This window comes from Eupeodes corollae, chromosome 2, assembly GCF_945859685.1.
Source record: "Eupeodes corollae chromosome 2, idEupCoro1.1, whole genome shotgun sequence".
NCBI classification, from domain to species: Eukaryota; Metazoa; Arthropoda; class Insecta; order Diptera; family Syrphidae; genus Eupeodes; species Eupeodes corollae.
Genome location: NC_079148.1, coordinates 128,741,742 through 128,767,440, shown reverse-complemented (window position 1 = coordinate 128,767,440; position 25,699 = coordinate 128,741,742). Strand labels below are relative to the sequence as shown.

Below are 25,699 nucleotides of genomic sequence, written 5' to 3'. Positions count from 1 at the left end.
TTTTTGGTTGGTCTCCAAGTTTAAAAGAATCAAAAAAGAAAAAATTTGAATATCGAAAAGGAAAATAGAGGAGACTAAATAGAAAAGTTAAAGTCGGAATAGATAGTGAATTTATAAGAGAAAAAACAATTAAAGATAGAAAAGAGTGAAGTTTGTGGAAGGAGTAAGAAGAAAAAAAGGATCTTAGGAGAAATCGCCAGAACGGGGAGATCTTATAAGGAAAAATTCCCACAGGATAAGTAGATTTGTATTGAAATCTGTTTCTTGCGTTCGATACCAAAATTTGTGGGAGGCGCGTTTTAACTTTCTTTTAACTCTTGTCTTTCTTTCTTGACCGAATAAAAGCAGTGCATTCAATCGGTTCCGGTACATTTGGGTTTGCATTGTTCTTTTCACTGTCTGTTTAAATTGCTTTTTTACCTTTTTACTTTCCATTGTTTAATTGTCATTTAATTTCTTTAAAAAGATTCCTAGGTTTTTATCCGAAGCCTTCTTAGACGGTTTCCTATGATTTTTTTTTAAACAAATACAATTATCAAACTCCCCATCAGGTATTTAAAACTTTTCGTTTCTTTTAAAATTTTGAAGAAACATTTTCAAGGCCCTTTGAAAAGTTTCCTGACGCCCACCTTATATTCAAGTAAGCCCCTGTACTTTTATTTAACTCAATTCAATCCGATTAATATTATTTTAATCGATTTGAATTTGTTTGATAACATCCATTTAATTCGTCATTCGTTTCCAATTTAATTCGTTTAACCTACGCCCAACTGAGCTAGTCGGTGAGCTGCACAGGTGTTGCAGTGTATTCTCTAGTCTCTTTATCCATAGTTCGCGGTTTCGGATCTTCTTTAAGTGAAAAACACTGCAATAAATTGACTAACGAATTCATAAAAATAAAATTATGCAATATGGGATTTCAGAATGTCAATGGTGTTTTTTTTTGTCAATTTGTAAGTCCATACTTATTACAACTTTAAGACAAAATAAGAAGCTTAGAACCGAAAAACTGAATATTTTGTATGTAAATATGTTTTATTTAAAAATATGAAGGTAAATACGAACTTTTTTTGTCAATACAATTCAATTTTTGTTTGTAATATTTTGTTTTTGTAAATTTTATCAATTACCTACAATAATTAATAATTATAATATGATTTCAATTTTGAAAATAAAATTTATTTATTTAAGAATAATTTCTTGCACAACTTCCCTAAGGGACTTGACTTTAATTTTGTTTTTGTATATCAAATATATATATATAAATATATTTTTTCAATTGTTATACATATTTATTTCAAAAATCGCTTAAATTTCGAACACTTATATATTTTTTTAAAACTAATTTCTTATGACCTATGATTACAATGGAGTCAGTAATTAATTTATTATTTTCATTATTTTTGAGTTGAAGTTGTATGTTCTGTGTGAGTGTGATTGGAGTGAGTAATATAATTATGATATATGTATATTTGCTTTTATGCTTTTATGACAATGTGAAAATAAATTGAATATTAAATCGATTTAAGCTATGAAATAATTCAATTTTTAATTATTTTAATTGAATATTGAAAAAGGTCTGTAATATGTATGTTTTTTTTATTATGTTTATTGTAATTATTATATCTACTTCGTACTCCTAATAATGTTACAAAAATTTATTTATTTTTTTAAATTAAACAAAAATAACAAAACTTCAAACAAAAGCAATATTTACAAAAGATTATGAGATACTTAACTAGTTAAAATAGGTTCTTATACATGTATATTGTTTTTTAAATTTGTTTTTATTATATAAACAACGGAAAGTTATAATTGAACAAGAATCAATCTTTCAGTCATATAGTTTACATTCATTTTAGCTTGAGCAAAGCAAATCACTTATTTAAACACAATTTTGGCCTCTTTATTATATACTCTAAACTACGGATTCAGCAGAAAAAAAATTATAATTATTATTGAATTTTAATATGGTTTTCATTTGAATGCCGCCGAAATTAAGAATCATTTTTTAATGAAAGGTTATCTAGAAGAAGCATAACTTAATTTTAAATATCAAGCTAACTGCCTATTTCTTAAACTGTTGGCTGTCTCGTGTTTTGTTTAAACAAATTCAAAATATAATTAACCTTTTGTAGGATACTTGACTTATTTGATTAAAGGAACAAAAGTATTATATATTTAATAATTATATAAAACAGATATTTGATAAAAACAAAAAGCGTTGATAATTTCTTTTCTATTGAATAATCTACAACTTCCTGATGGGATTTTCAGCTTTTTATGAATCGGAAATTGTTTACTTTTTACTATTAACATAACATTTAGATGAAACTGCAATGATTTTGGCTCTATACATTTTTTGTTTAACTAAAAATAAAACATAATACAGAATATGTTTTTAGATTTTGAATAAATAGACAATTTTAATATAATTTTCAGTTACATATGATTTCTAAACGTTGAATTGAAAATTAACAGATTATTGCATAAAACAGTTTTCTAAATCTGAAAACCCTTGGTGATTGATTAAGTATTTATTTTCCGATATACGGACGCGAGTATAAATCTGAGAACATGTTTTAATGATTTATTTATTTTAAAAATCTATATAAAAAAATAAGAGGTGCAGTTTTTTTTTAGAACTTTAAAATCTGTTTCATTTTATCAAACAAATTTTATAAACATAATATAAGAAAATGTAAAATTTTAAAACACAATTGACAACATCTGACATAAGTTTAAAACAAAAAAAAATTAAAATGTGACTTTAAATTATTTAAAATTTTACAGCACAATAGTTTACTTTTTCTTTTCTAAAAATAAAACATAAATAAATTATAACTCTCTTTGCTCTACTCTTTCCGTCTAACCTATTATATAATTAAAATACAATAAAAAAACATATTTAAACATACACTACATAATTCAACTTTAGTATTCGGCATCTTAGCGCGTATACAATTCACTAAAATCTACAATTAAACGACATACTTTATAAAAATTATGTTGCTTTCACTCATTTTTTTTTTCAATTTTGTTTTTCAAAACGGATATGCCTTTCTTTCCATTTCTTCACAAATCGTTGTTTTTTGTTTTTTTTTTTTGAAATAAATTCACACTAAGTTTTTACTTTTTTGGAGAAATACTTGATGAACTTGCCGATGCAGTTGATACATCCATATTATCACAAATGCTCTCATCACAACCAGCCCCTTCACTATCAGTGTCTGTTGGTTTGTCCAAAAGAACTGATATAGCCTTCAAATTACTTGGTTTCTCTTCGTCGCTATTGATGTTTAAAATGGTGTTGTCGTTCATGCGATGATAATGTGGTTTGAATGAAGTACTGGGCCGTGAATAGTCCAAGTGGTCGTACTCTCCTGGGGGAGGAAAAATATCAATTCCTGATTTTAAAAAATATGTTTGAAAACCATAATAGTACAAAAAAAGAGAATAAAGACAACGTGTTTTTTTTTTAAAGTCACATCTTACCGTCGGGGAATAGTTTCTTGCGATATTCCTTAACTGAAGATGCAATAGGTAAAAATAAGTGATCGAAATAAAGTTTTAGATAAATATTCATGCAGAAATAGACCAATACACAAATTTAAAAAAAAAATCAATATGAACAATAAAATAAAAGTTTCGCTTTAGAAATACAAAAAAAAATGGGTGACTACAGAACAAATATTACACAAAAGTTCAGGAGCAGAAAATATTTGGGCTTTGGTCAAAATTTAAACCCCTACAGTTTAGCGATCTCAATAGTAACAAACGAAGTTTCAAATATGATAAGACAGGTATTGAACATAGAACATACAATTATCTGCTGATGCGTTAAAAGGTTTAAGAAAAAACTGGCACTTTTTTCATCTCTGTTTTTGAGACCTGATGCCGCCCTGAACTCATCATAAGCTAAATCTAGGATTTGTTTGCTGGTATAAGGTAAGGCAGCTAATAAACATTAAATTTATATGTCCTTAATTATGATATACATTTTTTATGATTCGTTCCAATTTTAGTATATGTTCTGCAGACATAAATCACCCTGTTTATTCTGCTTCACAAGAAGTTCAACACAGACCAAAACAAAACAGGAAGAATTCAATATCTTCCCTTAGCAAAATAATAAGCCTTGTTTCAGCTCATGGAAGTATGCCTTTAGAAACGTCTTTGAAGCTCAACTATTCGTCCTCCCCTCCATGGAAAAGACACTTACTGCCAATCGACACCAGCCTCTTTAGTCACAAGAAAGAAAACACTCCAAATGAACTCTTCCTTATGCTTCACCGTAAGCTGATCGAATACATCAAACCAGTGAAAATGTTGTACACAGATGGATCCTATAGCGATAAAACCTCAACATATGCAGTCATCGAGCTCAAAGCGAACCACGAAGAAATTATCACCTTTCAAGGTCTCCTTCCAGACGAGGCTGGCAGCTATCTAGCAGAATTAACATCAATAATGAAAGCACTATCCGTGGCAAAAACCTGAAAAGAAAGGACATTGATACTCACTGACAGCTTAAGTATCCTTTCCGGAGTTGGAAAAACTTTGTTTACGAGTCGCCATTTCTTCACAAACGATCCCCCAGAGGAATGCGAAAATTGTAAAGAAGTTCTCTCAATTTGGCATATTTTTGCAGAATGTCCGATTTCTCGCCTAATCAAAAATACCAACTCATTGGAGGACAAGCAGAAACAGATGGGCGAAATACTAAACCCATCTGACATTAATACTTATCAACGCATAAGATCAACAACAACCCTACAGAACAAATTTAAAGATATTTGAACTTTAATATTAGTAACTTTTTTTTGTAAATAAATAACATAACATAACTTCATATTTTTCTTTTCGTAAATTATTAATATTTTTACTTAAAAAAAAAAAAAAAATTAAATACGACATCTATGGTCTTGCCACCCTGATGTCTTCAATATAAATAATCTTATATATTTTAGGTAATTTTTTGATAAATAAATAAATATTTTTTTTATGATTCTATTCTACTGCTAGAAAAGAATAGAATAGAATAGAATAGAATAGAATAGAATAGAATAGAATAGAATAGAATAGAATAGAATAGAATAGAATAGAATAGAATAGAATAGAATAGAATAGAATAGAATAGAATAGAATAGAATAGAATAGAATAGAATAGAATAGAATAGAATAGAATAGAATAGAATAGAATAGAATAGAAATTTTTGTTTGCAAGTTATAGACATTTGGAAATTGATGGATAATAATGCAAGTTAGAGCCTGATTTAAAATTTTGGAGTCCCAAACGTCCCGAAAAGTTCATACAATGAGGTATAATAATATAAATAACAAATCCAAAAACTTCGCAATCCTAATTACAAAAAATGTGAGCCTGACAACCTTTTCTTTTTAATGTCTCTGAGGGTGTCAAGAGAATCTAATGCCAATTTCGGTTAAACTCCCTTGAACTTTGGATCAAATTGTATGTAAAAAAGATTCATTAAAAAAAACCATTAGTTTTAACTTAAAAGTTAAAACGCAAAACAAAAAATTACCAAAAGCTTGAAATATATATGGAAGAAAGAAACAAGCTTAACTAAAGTCTTTGACTTGCTGATCTACATATGTATGTATGTGAAAATAATTAAAATGTATATAATTATTTTTGTGTTATATTCATTAATTGCAATCTTATCTTCACACAAAACTTAACAACTACTTTGTGCCTTCTTACCAGGATCTTTATATCCCTCTTTCTGTTTAATCTCATCATAAACATGCTCCTCTTTGAGTGGATCTTCAATACTATTATAAACATTAGGATTTGTGAGATCAGCATTAAGATTTTTCTGCAACATATCACTATTATAGTTGACCGAGTAAGTGGCAGCTGAAAAAAAAAAATCAAAAATATAAATATTTTTATATCAAGTTTAACCGGAGTCATTCTAAAGAAAACTTTTAAGACTTACCTCTACTACTTGCATTCGAATCATCTCCATATTCCGAATTGCTACGATCTAAATTATTCATTTTAGGACGTAAATTATTAAGCAATCTTGTATCGGGACCTTGAAATCCATAAACTGGATTATCGAAATTATGACGATCGGGATAAGTTCCATGAGGATCGGTTATATATTGAACATGGGCAATTTCAGTTTTAAGATTTGATACACGACGACGATAATAGAACACAATTGCAACAACAATTCCAACAAATAGAATTGCCAACACAAGACCCCAAGCCAAACCGGCACGACTAGCTGTTAAACAAAAAAAAAAAAGAAACGAAAGAAGTACGTTAGAAAGTTTGAAATGTATTCAAGCTAATATATTAAAACTTACATTCAATAACAACTTCTTGAACTCTCTGTTCAGCTGCTGGAATATCACAATTTTCACCCTTATATCCTCGACGACATACACATCCTTGTGTAATGTGACATTGGAAGTTTTGACTGGGACAGTCACATACGTGTTTGCAATGTTCTCCATAGAATCCTTCGGGACATACTGAAATATTCAAAGTGAATTTTAATTAAATCGAAGAATTAGAATCTTAAGAGAGGGATTTGTCAAAAAAATATAAGTTATGCAAAATATTTCAAAAAATTAACTTAAATACAAATATTTGCGCATGCAACATGCCAGTAAAAGATAATTAACTAAAACTGTCATTTTAATTTGAAAAAGTAACGAATGTTTATTAAATTAGAATCTTGATAACAATGTGGGAGGCATTTATTATTTTTGTCACCTAAAAAATATATACAACATACAGAAACGTATTTAAAAAAGAGCTAACGTCGAAAACTCCATTGGGATCAAAAAATTCCGTAATAAGAAGAGAATTCAAGATACCCTTAGGTTAAAAATTGATCTTTTGTGGCGAATGGATCACGATTTTAAAGAACGAGCAAGTGACTAAGACTTGCAATGAGTAAGTTACATTATCAGAGACGTTCTGAGATGAGGCAGACCATTGAGATTAATAAAAAGTTTTTCTAATTATTATGTTACACATTTTAAAAATATTTGTATTTTTTATTTTTAACCGATAATTAAATCTTTCTTAATTCTTCAGCGATAATTTAATTAATAATATTTTAATTTTTAGTCACTCCTGTCTTCAAACTAACGATATCAATCAATCGATTGAAGTTCTGTTTTCAAAACTTAAACAAATACAAACCTTCATCACATCTTGTTCCTGTATAACCTGGCAGGCAAATGCAATATCCATCGTTTTTCCTGCATTTTTCAGCAAATGCACATTGACACCGATGAGCACAATTCAAACCATAGAAACCCTCCGGACAAGATTCATTGCAATTTGCACCAGTCCAACCGGGCAAACATTGACAATGTCCATTTATGTGATTACATTCACTTCCGTATTTGCAATTACATTTCAAACTACATCCTGGTCCATATAAACCTAAGGGACAAGGATGCTCACAAGTCATACCTACATACCCAGGTCGGCAAACGTATTCTCCAGTTATATGATCACAACTTTTGTTACCTTTTGAAGAAAATTTTTAAAACATTCATTAGTGATGTTTTGCTAAAAGATAACACAACTCCGTATTTTTCACCATGAATAATGTCAGGACATTTTTCCTTGCATCCAGCTCCATAGAAACCCTTTTGACATGGCTTCGAACAATCATCGCCAGTCCAACCCTTGGAGCAGATACATTTGCCAGTTTCAGCATCACACGAGGAATTATTCATACATCTGCAAGCTTGTTCACAATTTTCGCCATAATAACCAGGTGGACATTGGGTCTCACAATGGACTCCTACACAACGTCCGTGTTTGTACGCGGTTGTTAAGGGAACCCCACCAACAACATTAACACGACCAACAAAACATTAATACAAAAAAAAAACAAAAAACAAAAACGAAACGAAACGAAAAACAATGCAAATAAAAATATTAAATCAATGTTAAATTATTATTTAATTCAATTGTTGTTGAATGGATGTTGTGATATGTTATGTAAGTGAAAATGTGTTGTGAGAATGTGAAAATTGTTTGTGAGTTATAAATAAATCATGATCATGCATTGTGGGGTTAATTTAAACTTAAAAGCTTATTTCTTAAATTCGAGGTAAATGAGTTTTATAAAACTACAATCATACAATCTCTTTAAATATATTATTTGTACATGCTTATTTAAATATGAAAATCCTTTTTTCCTTCATCCAAGCAAACAATCCGGTAAAGCGAAATATAGGAATGTACATAATTTTGTAGTTCAAGCCAAGCTCAAGCAAAAATATCTACAGTGGATCTTCGTGCATAAAAAATGAGATTAAAAGGCATTTCAAACCAGCCTCAATAACCAAATAGATAGTGAAAAGAATTTTCAACGAAAGTAGGAAGTTTAATTAACCTGTAATTAGGTAATCAATACAAAATTAAGTAAGTAAGAATCAAATTTCACTTTGTCTATAAACGTAGTCTTTAATGTTCATAATACTTTATTTTGAGACCTACAATATATTGGGTACGTTCAAATAACGTAAATGATGTTTCTAGTCTCTGATTGGTTAGCTGTCATAATAATACTATTTTGTGTAAAGTTGGTCAAGAAAAACTAGCAGTAATGGCTGCTTTCAACATTTTTTTTTCTATCCTAGATGGATTTTACTGAACTAGTTGGATAGCTGTCAAAAAATATAAACAACTCTCAGCTGTTCCCAAAAAGCAGAAAAACATTTAGATTTCAATTTCTAAAATTATTGTTAGACATGATTTTCAAATCATAATTTAAATCATACATATAATTTCTTGGTTTCTTCCAATTCGTAGAATACGCTCTTTTGTCAGATAGCCTCTTATACAGGGTCCGGCAAATAGATCTCCCATATTTTAAAAGGCAATGACAAATAAATAAACAATTTTACAGACAAAATTTATTGAATTTTTTAAATTGGAACCAGACTTTTTTTTGGTTCCTAGTAAACTGATTTTAGTTTGGTTGGAGGAAGGTCTCAATCATGTGACAGTAGCGATCAGCATTAACTGTAACTTTTTGCCCATTTTCTTCGAAAAAATACGGACCTAACACACCAAATTTAGCAACAGCACACCAAACTGTCACATAAGAGCCACGCCATTATGATTACTAAAAACGGCACGTAGATTTCTATCTATCTTTACCCGGGATACAATTTAATCTATAAATAGCTTTAAATATAAACGTCTAAAAATACGGGAGGTGTTTTTGCCGGACCCTGTATAAGACATTCTTGGATTTCTTTTTTGATAACCCACTTCTATAATATCAGCTGTTCTTGTACACGCAAAACACGTATAATACATTTTTTTTAGCTGTCAAATGCAATTAAGCGACTAACGACTTTAACCGTTTATCTAAAATTTTATCGAAACTTAACGAAAAGTATTATCTTTCTTTAAATAGGTTGTGTGTTTTCTTTGGTTCACTTATGAGTGCATAAGTGAGCTTGTTTCTATAAAAGTTGGGTCTAAAGCGTAAAAAATATTAGTAATTGCTTTCCGATTTGGCATGTAACTCTTTTACACAAACATTAAATGGCGCTGTGTAGAAAATAAATAAACAGATAGGGTATCCGGATACCTTTTTGTTAAGGTTTTACGTGTAAAATAACAGCTGATCAAAAACAGCTGAGATGTCAAAAAAGAAATCCAAAGGTATCCAAGAATTTATGGGGTATGTAGGTTTCTGACAGAACAGCTGATTAAACACATGGTTGAGCTTCAAGAAACTTAAAAATTGATTTCAGCTTTTTTTGTTGGAAAACAAAAAGTATTTGAGGATATTCTGTGCATAATAGAGAATGAAAAAACTATTTGCCTACGAATTTTATCTATGATGATCTATTTTTTTAAACTTCAAATTTGACTTATTTTGTAGATGACCAATCCTATGAATCAGTTGAATTATCCATTAAATGTTTTTTGACAGCTATCCAACTCGTTCAACAAGGGGCAGGTTCAGACAACATAAGGGAATCATTTGCAGTCAACTTTTTTCTTTGTCCAAGTGTCATGAATTTCAAATTTAGAACTTTACTTAACAAACCTCTCCTTTAAGTTCATAGTACAAGAACTACCAAACAAAATAATGTCTATAAAACACTCCTCAGACAAGCTACAAGTCCATTACGATTTGTCTTTTGTATTGTCAAGAAACATTACTAATTTCATTTTTAAATTGACGAGGAACCCTTTAACAGAAAGCATTAAATGAAGTTTTGCAGAAAATAAATAAATCATAAAGTAATAAAGCTGTCATTTTGATAGAAGTAGACTTTACTTAATAGTTAGGGAGATTTTTCTTGACTAACTTTCTAGTCGACTTTCCATTCCAAGTTGGCCAATCAGATACTAGAAACAAGCCTTGCTTTCAAGTCCTTTATATCGTCTGAACCTTCCCAAGGTATCTAAAAATCCACCTATCCAAGATAGGTACGCTATCCAACACGAGATTGAACGCAGCCAATCAAAGAGTAATAAAATTCAGCATTCAGTTGAAGGAAAGAACATGACCAACTGTCATTTTGACATAAATAGACTTGACTTGATAGTTAGGTAGTTTTTTCTCTTAAATAACTTTCTAGTCAACTTTCCAATAAAGTTGCCTTAATTGGAAGGTAATTTTTTGGAAGCTACCTTGCCTTACTTTTAAGTCCCTTATGTCGTCTAAACCTACCAATCTGCCCAATCCTTCGGTTATTCATTTTGATTACTTTCTGTTCATTACATTACTAGAAATAATCCCTAAAATCAAATAAATTATAATCAAATAGCTTAAACAATTGAAGTAAGCTCTTGCTTATAGAACTTATGCACCCATTAAATGGTTATTATTGCATCAAATGCGGCAGAATTTGTGCGTTCGTCAACTCTCAGAAGAAAAGAAAAATAATCCAATCACCAATAGTGACTTAATCAAAGCGTTATAAAAGTTTTTTCTAATTATGTAAATGAGCTTAAGAAAAAATGATTTCAATGAATGTAAATGACAATGCTACTATGTATGTATTGTTATAATGTGTAATAAATGATTGTAGTTTATGATCGAATGAGTTAAGTCTTTTTTTTCTCGTATGCAAGGCACGTACCTCCCCATTCTGATTTGCAAATACATCGCCCATCTACAGCATCGCATGCAATTGTATTATTAAAATCACAATCACACTTCTGTTCACAGCCATGTCCAAAGGTTCCGAAATCACATTTGTGTTCGCATTTTTTCCCAGTGAAACCCGCCGCACAAGTACACGCTCCTTTTTATTTTTATGAATTAATCAAAATATGTTTTATTTTGTTGGTCTAAACTTTTTTTTTAAAAAAAATAAATACCATTTTCTGGATTACAAGATGCGTTATTTTTGCAGTCACACACTCCACGGCAATCTTTTCCATAGTGATTCTCTTCGCAGGGTCGATCACATTTGATGTTCTTCCAGCCAGGAGTGCAGAAGCATTGTCCAGTTTCGGGGGAGCATTTGGCTCCGTTCTGGCAATCACAGGTCTGAGAGCAGTCCTGTCCGTATTTGCCCTCTTCACAAGTCTCTCCACATTTAGGCCCTCTGTAGCCGGGGGCACACAAACAGGTTCCATTTATTGGTGAGCACTTGGCGTTGTTCTTGCACTCGCATGCTAACTCACAATTTTTGCCATACTTAAGATAAGTACATGGACGGTTGCACTCATAGCTACTCCATCCGACGGCACAATCACATTTTCCAGTCCATGGATGGCACATTTCGGTGTGTTCCATTTCACAATCGCATGTGGCATTGCAATCAAGGCCATATTTGTCATCGGGACAAGTTCGGTTGCTGCAATCTAAGCCAGTCCATCCTGGCTGGCAGTTGCATGTCCCATTTGCTGGGTTGCAAATGGCATCGTTCATACATGTGCAATCTTCAGTGCAATTAAGACCAAATTTATTGCTTGGACATTGGTCGAAACACTTTTCACCCATAAAACCAGGTGGACATTCACACTTGCCGGTGATATGATGACACGATGCATCACCAAAGCACTCACAATTCAGTTCACAGTTTTGACCGTACGTTCCTTTGGGGCATCGATTGGCACACACTAAACCAATCCAACCCGGCGTACATTGGCACTCCCCACTGTGTGGATCACATCTGCCATCATTCTGACAGCGACAGTCTTGTTTACATTGATCACCATGTTTACCATCCGGACATTGATCTTGGCATCTTTGTAAAAGAATGTGAACGTGTAGTTTCCAGGAAGGACAAACAAAATAGAAAAGAAACAAAATTCTGAATAAACTTACAAGGGTCCAGTGTAGCCGGGTGCACATGTGCATTCACCAGATACATGGTGACAGCTGCCACCATTTTCACAGCGACACTCTTCCAAACAATTAGCACCATATCGATCAGCCGGACAGAATTCTTCACACTTTGTACCCACATAACCCTTGGCACACTCACATGCACCGGTGTAGGCTTCACATGTGCCTTTATTCATGCACTGACATTCATTTTCGCAGTTTTGACCCCAACGTCCAGGAGGACAGTCTAGAAATTCGATTTGGAAAAGGGGTAGGAGTTGAGTTTTAGTTCAAAGGTCAAAATCAATTTGGAAAACAAAAAAAAAACATAATGTTTGTTAGATGACCAAACTATTTATAAATACCCAAAGACCCGGTGTTATTACATATGAACTATTTTCCACTTTTTTTGTTTTGGTAACAGGGGTTAGTGAAGACGTCAAAAGACACACATTGTGAAGTGTTAGTTGGGGGATGGATAATTAGTGTAAAGTCCATTATTCTAAGGGGGTGTAAATATTTTAGATGTATACCTAGCTTTCTAATGACAATGAGTTTTTTTTACCTGAAAGTCTCTTAAAGGATTTTGGACGAAATACTTATAAAGAAAATTAAAGAACTATTATTATTAGGTACTTGATAAGTTTTAATAATAAATAAGATACAATAATAATTATGTGGAAGTTTTGAAAATTTACTTAAAATGACAAAAAGAAAACAGATTTGAATAATTAAAAAAAGCTGTGAAAAAATGCAAGAAACTAAAAACGAAAAACAGCATAAGAGAGTAACTTTTGGGCCCTATTGAATCGGAGAAGCATGCTCAAGCCCATTCATTAAATTCCATTTAAGATTTACTTCTTGGTGATTCTTAAATATTATGTGTCTTAATTTTATTTAGCGTTTTTGGAAAGAGAGTTGTCGTCATGTCTTTCCACCTCATCGAATAAAATTTAACAAGTTTATCAGCAACGTAAGCTTAGAGCCGCAATCCCGTCTTATGGACAAGTTATTATGATGATAATTGTCAAGTTAAAAAAGATAAAGGAATTATTCAGGACATCTTTAATGAAGGTTTTGAAGGTAATTTAAAGGTAATGTCAGTTATCTGATGCCCTATATGCCGCGAAGACCATACTTATGTTTAGAAACGTGATGATTAGCGAATCTCACGTTTTGAGCGGCGCGTAAGTGATGCCTTTTAACAAGCCAGAATTGATTCAAGAGCTGAAAAATCTGTTTTGAAAGAGTTTCAAGAAGAAGAGAAAGGAATGCTCTATGGACTAGGTATCGCCGAGGACTTAAAACTTTAAACGAGTTTTTCTCCAAACTGTGTTCTTCAAACTTTCCTCCATCATTTATTAGCTATGACTTCTTTTTTTTTAAGGCCAAATGACTTTTCTTCTTCTTAAAGAATATTTTTCTGGTTTTTATTATTGAAAGCTTGAAATGTTAAATGTTCAAAAATGTTTTTGAATTCTATTTAGTTCAACAAAATAATATCGAATCTTTGAAAAGACCGGTTTTGGTCCATATTAGGCGTTTTAAAGAATTTCATTAAGATCGTATGTTATGGAATGCAGGTTTTATATTTGTTAAACTGTTAAACAGAGCAAACTTAATGTATGAATCCAATTTTGTTTTTGAAACTTAAATTTAAAAGACTTTAAAAAGCATTCTTAAAAATTAGGTTTTGGATTTCCGGAAACAAATAAGATTCTACTTTGATATATAATTGACTCAGAATAAGAAGTAATTTATAACTAAGCAATAAATAAAGCCTCTACGAAAAAGCACTGCAGACATTTCTAATAATCGTACTTGAGGAAAATTCAAATGAGTGTCGTGTACATTTCTAACTTTTAAATGATGAATGTGCAGAAGAACATCTAAAAAAGCAGTGTGAAACATTTAAATTTAACAAAAAAGCATTTAACAAAACCTTAAAAAACTACGAAGCAACAAAAAGAACTCTTTAAAAAAACAATTAAAAGCAAATACACAAATTAAATATTAGTAACATTGGAAACTATTTTTTTCTTTAGGGAAAACCCATTCTTTTTTTTTGTGTACAATAACACGAACATTGGGTTGGAGAAAACCATTTTGATAAATAATTTGTATAGGTACTTACTTATATCACATGAGGGTCCACCAAAACCATGTTCACATTTGCACTTGTCGGGGGCAACACATGAACCATGTTGACATTTTGTTTTGCATACTGGTATGCAACTGTTACCTTCTGGGTTCAAGGTGTAGCCATCTAAGGAAAAATAAATCAAGAATTCAGTTTAATTCGGTTTTTATAAAAAAAAGTTATAAAGTATTTAAATTCTAACCACAACAATCCTTAACAATTCGAGATTTGGATAGGTTTTGAGTTTTGTTGACTTTTTTAGTTTTTAATCGGTATGTCGAACAACGTGGTGGTACATTCCAACACCAAATCGATACGCGTTCTTGGAACGATTGCATTTCTGTTGTTGTAACTTCAACATTGTAACTAAAAGAAAGAAATTTGTTATCAGTTAAATTCTTTGGAATCAATTTTTGTACTTACTTTTCAGTTTTCTTGCAAACATGGGGACCTTCTAATTCAGTTTCTTCAGAATCTAATACTTCAGCATTGACACTACAAATCGCAGTGCATAGACCTAGTGCCAGCACTAGGTAAATAAATTTAATCATATTTGTATTCATGATTCCATTAAATGATCCTCTTTTAGATTCGGAATGAATGATTTTATTTATTTGAATCTCCTAAATTTATTTTAAGGTATATTCGTGGAGATTGGAGGGATATTTAAGTGTACCTCAAATGCAAAAGTTAATTCGAATTCCAAAGTGGCAGTGTCGAATTTTTATATTTTAAATATTATTCGTTTAACATTTTTGTTGCCTTCAAAACTTGTGGGTGTTTTGCTGAGCAATCTTAAAATTGCATGCGTGAATCTGAAAAAAAAAACAAAATTGTTAAAATGTGATTTTTATAAGTAAGTGCTCAGTTTTGATTCTACAGGAATTTTAGAGTTTGAGATGGGTTGATAACCTTTTAAATTTCATTTTTAATTTATCAGTGGACATATATTTTAAGTTGAATTCTTCGTTAAGTTTCATTATACGGAACTAAAATCTTTAACCCAAAAAAATTATTGTTTAAAAACAAATTCATGATGATTGTTGCTTACTTTATTATTTCTCAGATAGTAGACCTAAATCGCATGTGTAAGGATCGTAGATCAGTTGTTTTTGAATACTATATGGGTCTTGGTTAATCTATTTCATAAAGCATCTTGCACATGAGTTTTTCACATATTTTGACTTTTCTTTCACATGAGCTTTATTTCTATACGCAGAGAGCGACAAATAATTACCCTTTTCTCCATATTTTCCTCAGCCATGATCTTTCAAATAAAAAACAAAACAAGATTGGTATAATTTTGAGATTAAATTGCGCGCGAACAATTTATTCTTTGAAGTGTGGATAGAGGTGTTTCCACTAAGGCACCTCACCTTATCCAGACGGCAGCGGAGGAATTCAACAGTGGCGTCTACAGTTCCAGTAAGGTTGAACTACTTAGTGAACACCTTATAGGGCTTCTTCAACTTATTCGGAGCCCAGGCCTATAAGGAGCGGTTTTATCCAGCTCCCCATTCTTAGAGTTATACTTAGGATCTGGCTCTCCATGTTGGGGGTTGTGCCGTCGGGGTGACTTCCTGGCCACATAAAAGCTTTCATAGTTGCGAAGCACCACAAGCCTCGGAAACGGATGGATTTACTGTTGACAACCAACGCCAACGAATAAAGGACAACGAACTTCGGATATGCACGTGGAATGTTAGGTCCCTTAGCAGACCACATGCGGCCGAAGAACTAGCTCACGCCCTAGACTAGCAGACATCACCGCCATCGAGGAAATACGATGGGATGGGCCGAGCAAAGAGAGGATGAAAAACTGTGATATTAACTATGGTGACTTCTACCACGAAAACCAACAGCGCTTATTTGGATGCGGCTTCGTCATTGGAGCCAGACTTAGGCAAGAAATCTTGAGCTATAGATGAGCGCCTCATGACCATATGCATCAAGGCTAAATTCGGCAACATTAGCCTGATATGCGCGCACGCCCCCACAGAAGAGAAAGACGACAACACCAAAGATATGTTCTTCGAGCTCCTAGATAAACCATATGAGCAGTGCCCTAGCTACGATATTTAAATAGTCCTGGGCGATTTTAATGCCAAGCTAGAAAGGGAAGACATCTTTGGTGGAACCACTACCTCGTTGTAGCCAGACCCAAGGCAAAACAGGGAGGTGCTGGGAGAAGATACAACGTCGAACGGCTACAATTGCCAGAGATCGCCAAATCCTTTTCCGACCGAGTTACAAGTAACCTCTTTCGAAGTTCTCTGCCGCCAACACAATGTATCGAAAACCAGTGGCAACATTGCCAAGATGCAATCAGAGAAGCCGCCTCTGATATGCTAGGTTTCAAACAGCCACCAACAAGGAACCCCTGGTTTGAAGAGGCACGCAAAGCGGCGCTGCATAAAAGGACGAGAGCTGCTCGTGAGCTCTATGAGCAGAAGAGGCGAGAGGAACGCCGACTTCTCAGAAGGAAAAGGAGAGGGTATGAGAAGCGTGCGGTCGAAGATGTTGAGAGGTATAAAAGCAGGAATGAGGTTCGAATGTTTTATGAACAGGTGAAACGAAATTTACAGGTACATAAACCTAGAGCCGAAGGCTGCAAATAATGCTGACGATATGGAAGGAACACTTCTGCAGACTGTATAACGGCAACGACGAACTGAATTCCGCTGTCAGGCAGGATGATCCATTTAACATAGACGAGGAAAGCCAACAATCCCGTCCTCCCGACTTAGACGAAGTAAAGACTGCCGTATCTAAGCTGAAGTCTAATAAAGCCGCTGGAGCGGTTGGCTTGAATGCCGAGCTCTTTAAAGCAGCTGGAGATAAGTTAGTTAGGAGCATGCACCAACTTATCTGTAATATATGGTCGGAAGAAAGCATGCCCGATGAATGGAACCTCAGTATTGTTTGACCGATCCTGTAAAAAGGAGACTTTCTAAACTGCACTAACTATAGAGGAATCAATCTACTTAACATTGCCTAGAAAATCTTCTCTGCCGTAATATGTGAACGTCTAAAGCCCATCGTCAACAACCTGAAAAGTCCTTATTAGTGTGGTTTTAGACCAGGAATTTCCACAGTTGATCAAATATTCACATTACGGCAGACTCTGGAAAAAACTCAAGAACACCAAATCGACACCCACCATCTTTTCATCGATTTCAAGTCCATATATGACAGCATCTACAGGGAGGAGCGTTTTGGCATCTCTGCCAAACTCGTCCGTTTGTGCAGGATGACCATGGAGAATTCACGCTACTCCATAAAGGTTGGAAACAACTTAACAAAACCTTTCGATGTCAAAAAAGGTTTTAGACAAGGTGATACGCTGTCATGGCAATTTTTTAACATCGTGCTTGAAAGAATCGTGCAGAGCTCACACGTCTAGAGGCACTATTTTGCAAAAGTCTGTCAAATTACTGGAATATGCTGACATAATCGGATGAACTCAGCGTGATGTCAATAGGGCTTTTGTGAGTATTGAGGCAGAGGCGGCAAAAATGGGTTTAACGGTTAATGAGGGCAAAACAAAGTACATGCTGTCGTCTAGAAAGGACATACAACAACGACGTCTTGGTCAAAACGTCACCATCGACAGACGTAACTTTGAGGTAGTCAAGGACTTCGTCTACCTAGGGTCCGCTGTAAACGCAGAAAACAACACCAGCGCTGAGATCAAACGCAGAATAACTCTTGCTAACCGCTGTTTCTTTGGACTAAGAAAGCAATTGATTGGTAAAGTCCTCTTTTGAGGGACCAAAGTGTTGCTATATAAGACCCTTATCATCCCCGTCCTGCTATACGGTGCAGAAGCATGGACTATGACAAAAGCGCATAAAAGCAATTTGGGTCGCTTCGAGAGAAAAGTTCTTCGTGTGATCTACGGTCCCGTATGCATCGGGAGGAGGAGGGGAGTGGAGGAGAAGATGGAACGACAAGCTGTATGGGCTGTACAGCGACGTAGACTTAGCCAGAAGGGTAACAGTCCAACGACTAAGATGGCTGGGTCACGTAGAGCGCATGGAAACCAATGCTCCGGCCCGGAAAGTCTTCGAATCCACACCCACAGGACAGGGCAGTAGAGGAAGACCGCGAATCAGGTGGCACGCACAAGTGGAAGGTGACCTCACCCAACTTGGAGCGCGAAACTGGAGACATCTAACTAGGGACCGAGCTAGATGGAGAAGTTTGTTGGGTGAGGCCCTAGTTCACACAGGACTGTAGCGCCACCTTAAGTAAGTAAGTAAGATGTGGAACGCGAATAGAGTTTCACAGTTCGTAGGAACCACACTTCAATTTGTTACTACCTAATCTTTTTTACAAAATTTTCTTGTTTTTTGAGAACAAAATGCAAATTTTATTATCCTAATATTATTGTCAATTGTTTTCTTATAAATGTAAAATATAATTATTTTTTTGTTTAAAATTGGCTGCGTTTAATTGCACAACAAGTCAATCCGGAACTGTCATATTACTGACAAATGCAAATAGATAAAATAAAACCAATTTTAGATATGGTAACTTTTAAATAGTACCCGTGGCATGATAGTTAGTGCGTTGGACTGTCATGCAAGGGGCCTTGGGTTCAATCCCTGCCTGTGCCACCTTAATTTCAAAAAAAATTCGCGGGTACCGCCTCTTGCGAGGAATTGACAAATCCTTCAAGAGTAATTCTTGTCATGAAAAAGTGCTTTTTCAAACTAGCCGTTCGGATTCGGCCTTAAATTGTAGGTCCCTTCCATTCCTGACAACAGTACTCGCACACAGGAATGGTTGAGAGCTGTAAGTCACTAGGCCCTGGTTCACAACGGACTGTTGCGCCACCCCATTTGATTTGATTTGAACTTTTAAATAATTGTTTTTGTTTTAAAATATAAGGCACAATTTTAGTGATTTATATTTGTATTTAATTACTGAACGATTAATTTAATTTTAAATTTGTATGCCCTTATCGATCAGCTGATCCTCAAACGTCAAAATCAGTGTGCACTAACTTTGTAGCTGACAAATTCAACTCATTTTTTAGTTGCATTTATGCAATCAGAATGTCTTGACTGCGTAGCCACTTAATGAATGTCCTCATTATCAGTCAAAAAAATGAAAAGTTCTTTAGTAAAATTCGAAAAACATTTGACATTTTGGGTGAATTCTTTTACATGGATCGCTAACGGTAATGTTTAAACTTACATCTGAGAAAATGTATTGGAATTCTTAAGTAAATATAGTAGGGACATAACAGATACTGTTGCAAATAAACAATAACGTCATTCATGCTTCAGTTGGTTACTAAGTTAAAACATTTTAGTGAAGTTAAAATTACAAAATGGCAGATTATTAGTCCGTAAAGTCAAAACCTAAAAATAATTTCAGAAATTATTCAAATTTAAATTTAACTTTCAAAACCTTATAGGGTCAAATTGAATTTGAGGTAATTGGCTTTTTCAAATAATTATATGACTTTTAAAAAGACTCAACTTTTGTTTTAATTTTTTTTTAATTTTAAAGTCAAACGACATAAAAAAAAGCTAAAGTAATGACTTTACCGAAGTTACGCAACGCTAAATCGATACTTTAAATTTACAATTTTGACAAACTTATCTGACATTTAAGGTTCGTTTACTTTTTTTTTGTTTTTTTCAGGAAATGTCATAGATCCAGAATATTTAACTTAAGGGTATTAATATTTTAAGAATTAACTAATATTTGGAAAATCTAATAAATTGCCAAATTGCTTAACCCTGTTTAAAGTTTGTTGCTTAAAATAAATATTAATATACGGATTTCATAATATTTAGAATGACTCATTGGAAAACACAATAAGAAACAATTGTGTGACTGCAACTAAATAGATATGTTCGTGAAGATAAAACGGAATGTTCTATTTCGCTTACAATAACAATTTTCTAACCTATAATTTCCAGACACACTAATTTCCACAACATGAAATTAACCGAACCATACACAATTAAGATTTATTCACCTAACACGCAAGAGTTTATGATTCTCGTTCCTGACAAAGGCATTCTGTCTGCCTTTATAGTTTTAGGGTCCAAAAGTCACCCAAACAAAAAAAAAAAATAATACAAGAATGCCAAGGTTGCCAGAGGTAATTACATTTATAATTATTTAAAAATATTTAAAATAAGAAACACACAACAAAATCTTCGTAAAATTAACTAATTAAATTAACAATTTCATAGGAACTTCGAAAACATATATAATAACAATATCCAAATATAAACATTACAACTAAAGAACCACTTATTGGTGCTAAATTATGCCTTAAATAATTAATCCAATAATAAAGATAAAATCTTTTACAATGAACAAATTTCAAAACCCGCTTGGCAATATCAAATGATGATAAAACTATTAAAGCAGTTATGAATATAAGAATTGTGTTAATTTGAATAAGTTTTTGATAGAAGGTACTTTTTAAAATAACATTTGATAATGTCGGTGATAGCTCATAGAGAAATAGACGATTTCTTAAAGTCTCCAAAGTATTGGAAGGTTCATCGAAACGAGTTAAATTAGTGTATTCTTCATCGGAATCAGAACAATAACTACTCAAGGAGGAATAATTGATTTTTCTTGGTGACGATGTATAAGGACCTCGAAACATTGTAATGTCACCTTCATAGTTTCCAAAATAATAATTCGATGGAGCCGTAAACGTTCTAAAAATACAAAAAAAAAAGAATGGTAAAACATTCCGAAATTGTAAAATATAAAAAGATGATAACCTGTTCAAAACTCTTCTAGGAAATCCTTGAGGGTGAGACAAGTTCGATTCATTTTTCGACATATTGGTTTATTTAAAATTGGTTGAATATAAATGTATATTTAAGTTTTGCTTTTTATTTTTGTGATTTTATTGTTTTTTTTTCTTACGGAAAACGATACGAAATTTAAGTTTCAGTGAACAAAGTATTTAATGATGAAAAATTAAATTCGCCTTCCAAGTTCAGTTGATATGGCGATTAAAAAGGACCCGCGAAAATGAAAATTCTTTGCACTCATGTAATTTACCAAAAAGGAGACTGATTTTCACGGTAGAAAATTGCTTAGAGATGGGTCTTCCCATTTGAAAAAAAGCTATTCATTTTAATAGGTGATGTTTTATCTGTTATCTTTTTGGCAACACTGGTTTAAACAGCTGACACACGTTTTGTTTCACTGTCAAACATCTTCAGTTTGGTCTATATTTTAACCATCAAAATGCCTGCTTTGTTAAGAAAGTTCATAGCCTTCTTCCCTTTTATGGTTAGGTCAGCGACGAAGCTCATTTTTGACTCAACGGGTACGAAAATAAGCAGAATTGTCAATTTTGGAGTGAATATCAGCCAAAAGCATTGCAAGAGCTAAAAAAAGCATCCAGAAAGTCACTGTTTGGTGCGGTTTATGGGCTGGTGGCATCATTGGACCGTACTTCTTCAAAGAAGATGGGAATCGTAACGTAACTGTGAATGGTGAGCGCTGCCGTGTGATGGTATCCAATTTATTTTGCCCAAAAGGGCATGACTTGCATGACATGTGGTTTCAACAAAACGATGCCAAATGCCACACAGCACGCGCAACAATTGACTTATTGAGAGGCGATCTCGGTTCGGGATTGGTCAATTGGCCGCCTAGTTCGTGCGATTCCTGAATTCCTGAAAGCTGATCCCGCCACAGCAGCTAGAATCTTGCATCCGCTTATACAAACTGTTTGGGAAAACGAAACCTATCCCAGGGAATGGAAGGATGGAGTGATTGTTAGGGTGCCAAAAAAAGGTGATCTCAAGAACTGCAACGATTGGCGTGGTATTACCGTTTTGTCGGTTTTCCCAAAGCTTATGGCAACTTTAATCCTCGAACGGATAAAGGCTAGAATTGAGACTACACTTAAGAGGAATCAGGCTGGCTTTCCGCAGCGGTCGGTCGGATTTTGAGAAGGCCTTTGACCGAGTTAACCGAGAATGTTTATGGAGGTCACTTCTTGGGAAAGGAAGTCCTACAACAATGCAAGTTGTTTCGTGTTGCATAATGGGCAGCTATCCGACTCATTCGACGTGCGTCAGGGTGTGAGAAAAGGGGATGTTTTATCGCCAATTCTTTTCTGCTGGCGATAGATGATGTTCTGACGGCCGTCGGTACAACTTAGAGGTAAGGTATTCAATGGAGAACGTTTGAAAGGCTTAGCCATTTAGACTATGCCGACGATATATGTCTCATGGCAAATAACGTCAGTGGGCTGAACGAGATGTGTCAAACTTTACGGCTAAAAGGAGAATCGTGCGGTCTTAAAATAAATAGCAAAAAGACAAAAATAATGCTAACAGGCCCCCCAACACAACATCGTATTATTCTGCATGGCACGTCTGTTGAAGAAGCAATTAAAAATCCAGTCAAGTCTCCTTGCGCACTAAACTGAGATTCTTCGAATCCATTGTGAAATCCGTGCTATTATATGCTTGTGAAACATGGAAAGTCTCGGCCACTATCTCGAGAAAATCGCAGACTTTTGTGAAACGCTGTCTGCGTCACATCCTTCGCTGGCCCCACAAACAATATCTAACCAGGAATTGTGGCGTAGGACGGGTCAGAGGCGCTTGAACATCGACATCAGAAAGCGCAAATAGCAATGGATTGGTAACACACTGAGGAAACCAAACGATGATATTGCGAAGCAGTCCTTTGAATGAAATCCTCAGGGGTCACGGCGGGTTGGAAGACCAAGAACAACATGGAAATCTACAGTGCTATCGCAAGCTAACTCCCAGAGAAAGACGTGGCCACAGTTAAGGTATCTAGCTGAAGATCGAGAAGGATGGAGACGTTTTGTTGACGCCCTATGCCCCCTACGGGGTTAGACGACCTGATGATGATGATGCTAAAGCTCATGTCTATACGGACAAGACTGCTTCAATTGGAAGACAGCATTGAAGCATTTATTCGTGAGATACCGGCCGAAATTTTGGAAAGAGTATGCCAAAGTAGTCTTAGCGGATGGACCATTTGAGGAGCAGTAAAGGTCAACATTTGCATGAAATAATCTTCAAACATTAAATTATATGGACCGTTCTATTGATTCAAATAAAGTTTTTATGCATTTTTCTGAATTGTATGTGTTTTTTTTTGTAACTTTCCTATAGCTTTTAAAAAATGTCCCTATACATTTACACCTCATAGAAATGTTACAATATATTAAAAAGAACGTGACAGCGAGATAAAATGATGAACTGTCAAACTGAGTCCTACAAAATAAATGTGTTGTAAACACAGCCTTGTATTAATTTAGCCCTTCTGAAGCGAACACCAAACAAAATTCATATTAAAGTCTGCTTATCAATTACATAAGTAATTGTTATTAATTTTGAAGTTTAAAAATTGCGTCCCACTGAAAAGAGGTCCTCTAATGTGAACACTACCTTAACGACATTACCAATAATAAAAAAACACTTACTGGCTTACGGAAGTAATAAGAATAATGTGTTTTATTTTTTTACTCTTTTGAGATTATTACATCAGATTTTCACAGACGAAAAAGTCCAGCTATTGTATTCTACGAATTGACACTTAAGTAAGTTGTAAGTCGATATGACCAGACACATTTTTTTGACACAGAAATTTTCACAGAAATTAAACACTTAAAAAAATTATAAGTTGCAAATGTGTGTGTTGTTTTACACCCGCATTTGAAGGGTATACTTTATCATCATATATCAGCGCACGCAGCTTTCAAAACAGCTGAGACCCTCATATTTCTTGTGGAAAAAAGACATTTGTATCTTCATTGTTTCATTTTCCAAATTGGTCACTATAAATTTCAAAATATAAGCGATTTAAGATTTCAAGTCGTATAGGGTTGGAAGTTGATAATTTTGTATCTAGTTTGCTTGGATTTTTAAAAAGAATATTCCAAAGACGCCCCAGAAAACTCAAATCTCTTTTTATTTAAATAAGTCCTCTTAAAATGTAACATGTAAACATTATGTACTTAAGTCAGAACTTAATCTCATAATCATACAAAATACTTAATCTTTAAGATAACAAAAAACTGGAATACCTGTGACCTGATGTGAATAGCGATAACCTAAATAAAGGGTGTTTTTTTAGAGACATAGAACTTTGAACTGAAATAAAACAAAGATGATATTTTTCAATTGAAATCAAATTTACTTTTTTCGAAAGACATGGCTGGCTCGGACGTAGTCTTACCTGCAGGTCTAATTTTCAACAACTTATTCCAACATTTATGGCCGTCAAGAAAGCTGTGAACGTTTTCCTCCTGTTGATGAACGAAGAAGATAGAAATCATGGATTACAACTGTCATTAATGACACACCAAACCATCAGTTTTTTTTTAGATGTTAGGATGTCTTAACATACACTTGAGTATTAACATTACTTTAAATATAGTAGTTTTGTTTATTGACGTATTCATTCAACCAAAAGTTAGCTTCATCGCTTATGTTCATAATTCGTGTTGGAATCATGAATTTCAAAATCGATTGGCACAATTTGAAAGCGTTGTTCAGGCGTCAGTCTATTCGTGTTGAAATGTCAAATCAAATTAAAAACAAACCACTTGACAGCTGTCAGACCAAATGGCCACCACTTGAAATAGTGTTGCCAACTTAAAGTTTTATGTCAATGAAAAAAAAAACACCTGTTAGCTAAAGCCTCAATAAATTGGCTTCTATCATAAGTCCATATTAATCAAGAATATCATTTAAAAAGAACAACCCTCTTTTCTCAGTCCATACCAACCAACCCAATCGCCATACCGCCGCCGCAGTCGTTTAGCATGAATCAACATTATAATAGGTAAGGTATTGCCTTCTTCATACAATTTGTTCTCTTCGTCTTCTTTATATACTTTAGGAAGTTCTCATTGATGGCTTCTCTTACAAGTAGTCAATTAGAGCCGTTGTAACAATTGCATTAGCCTGTTCCGTTCGCATATTCTTCCCAAGACTCTATTTAGTTATTCAAATTGTATAGAAGTAGGTACGGTACCTAAATAATGTGTACTCTGCGTCGTTGAGTTTTTTTTTACACTAACTGTACACTCTGTCACGCGTTGCAATGACCTGATTTCCTGTGACTGTGACGACTACGAAGCGCACGAAGAATGATGACAGAACGATGCGATGCATGTAAAAAGAGTGTTTTTCACCACGACTCGACTGCATAGAAAAGTACGAGTATTGTATCGTGTTGACGTTGTCACTCGTCACTGTAAAGTGTT

The 25,699-nt window shown here is 33.8% G+C and overlaps 2 protein-coding genes across 6 annotated transcripts in view; both read right to left on the bottom strand.

Annotated features, from left to right (window-relative positions):
- Nucleotides 1-1,748: 1,748 nt before the first annotated feature.
- The window catches only part of LOC129944197 (protein draper), a 68,300-nt gene continuing 44,349 nt past the window's right edge, over nucleotides 1,749-25,699 (bottom strand). Inside the window, exons 2-14 of one of the 5 annotated variants that reach the window (XM_056053454.1) lie at nucleotides 14,872-15,263; nucleotides 14,651-14,814; nucleotides 14,443-14,574; nucleotides 12,309-12,555; nucleotides 11,354-12,228; nucleotides 11,113-11,277; nucleotides 7,593-7,799; nucleotides 7,187-7,519; nucleotides 6,340-6,507; nucleotides 5,964-6,257; nucleotides 5,726-5,881; nucleotides 3,496-3,528; nucleotides 1,749-3,407 (exon numbers count right to left, since the gene is read on the bottom strand). In XM_056053454.1, the coding sequence (XP_055909429.1) occupies nucleotides 3,130-3,407; nucleotides 3,496-3,528; nucleotides 5,726-5,881; nucleotides 5,964-6,257; nucleotides 6,340-6,507; nucleotides 7,187-7,519; nucleotides 7,593-7,799; nucleotides 11,113-11,277; nucleotides 11,354-12,228; nucleotides 12,309-12,555; nucleotides 14,443-14,574; nucleotides 14,651-14,814; nucleotides 14,872-15,011 (3,192 nt within the window). In that variant the 5' untranslated portion in view covers nucleotides 15,012-15,263 and the 3' untranslated portion in view covers nucleotides 1,749-3,129. The remainder of the gene's footprint in view (nucleotides 3,408-3,495; nucleotides 3,529-5,725; nucleotides 5,882-5,963; nucleotides 6,258-6,339; nucleotides 6,508-7,186; nucleotides 7,520-7,592; nucleotides 7,800-11,112; nucleotides 11,278-11,353; nucleotides 12,229-12,308; nucleotides 12,556-14,442; nucleotides 14,575-14,650; nucleotides 14,815-14,871; nucleotides 15,264-25,699) is intronic. The other 4 variants (XM_056053455.1, XM_056053456.1, XM_056053457.1 and 1 more) reach the window with 4 other exon arrangements.
- Nucleotides 20,636-21,559, bottom strand: LOC129945234 (uncharacterized). The gene is made up of 2 exons (XM_056054895.1): nucleotides 21,210-21,559; nucleotides 20,636-21,143 (listed from the first exon to the last, which is right to left on the bottom strand). The coding sequence occupies exons 1-2, from the start codon at nucleotides 21,269-21,271 to the stop codon at nucleotides 20,636-20,638; spliced, it is 570 nt and encodes a 189-aa protein (XP_055910870.1). The 5' UTR covers nucleotides 21,272-21,559.

What these genes read in the sequence shown, in the direction of transcription:
- LOC129945234 (XM_056054895.1), bottom strand. Translation starts at nt 21,271, where the DNA reads ATGTCGAAAAATGAATCGAACTTGTCTCACCCTCAAGGATTTCCTAGA. An exon ending in CCTAGAAGAGTTTTGAACAG is followed by an intron (nt 21,144 to 21,209) that starts GTTATCATCTTT and finishes TTGTATTTTTAG; the next exon opens with AACGTTTACGGCTCCATCGA.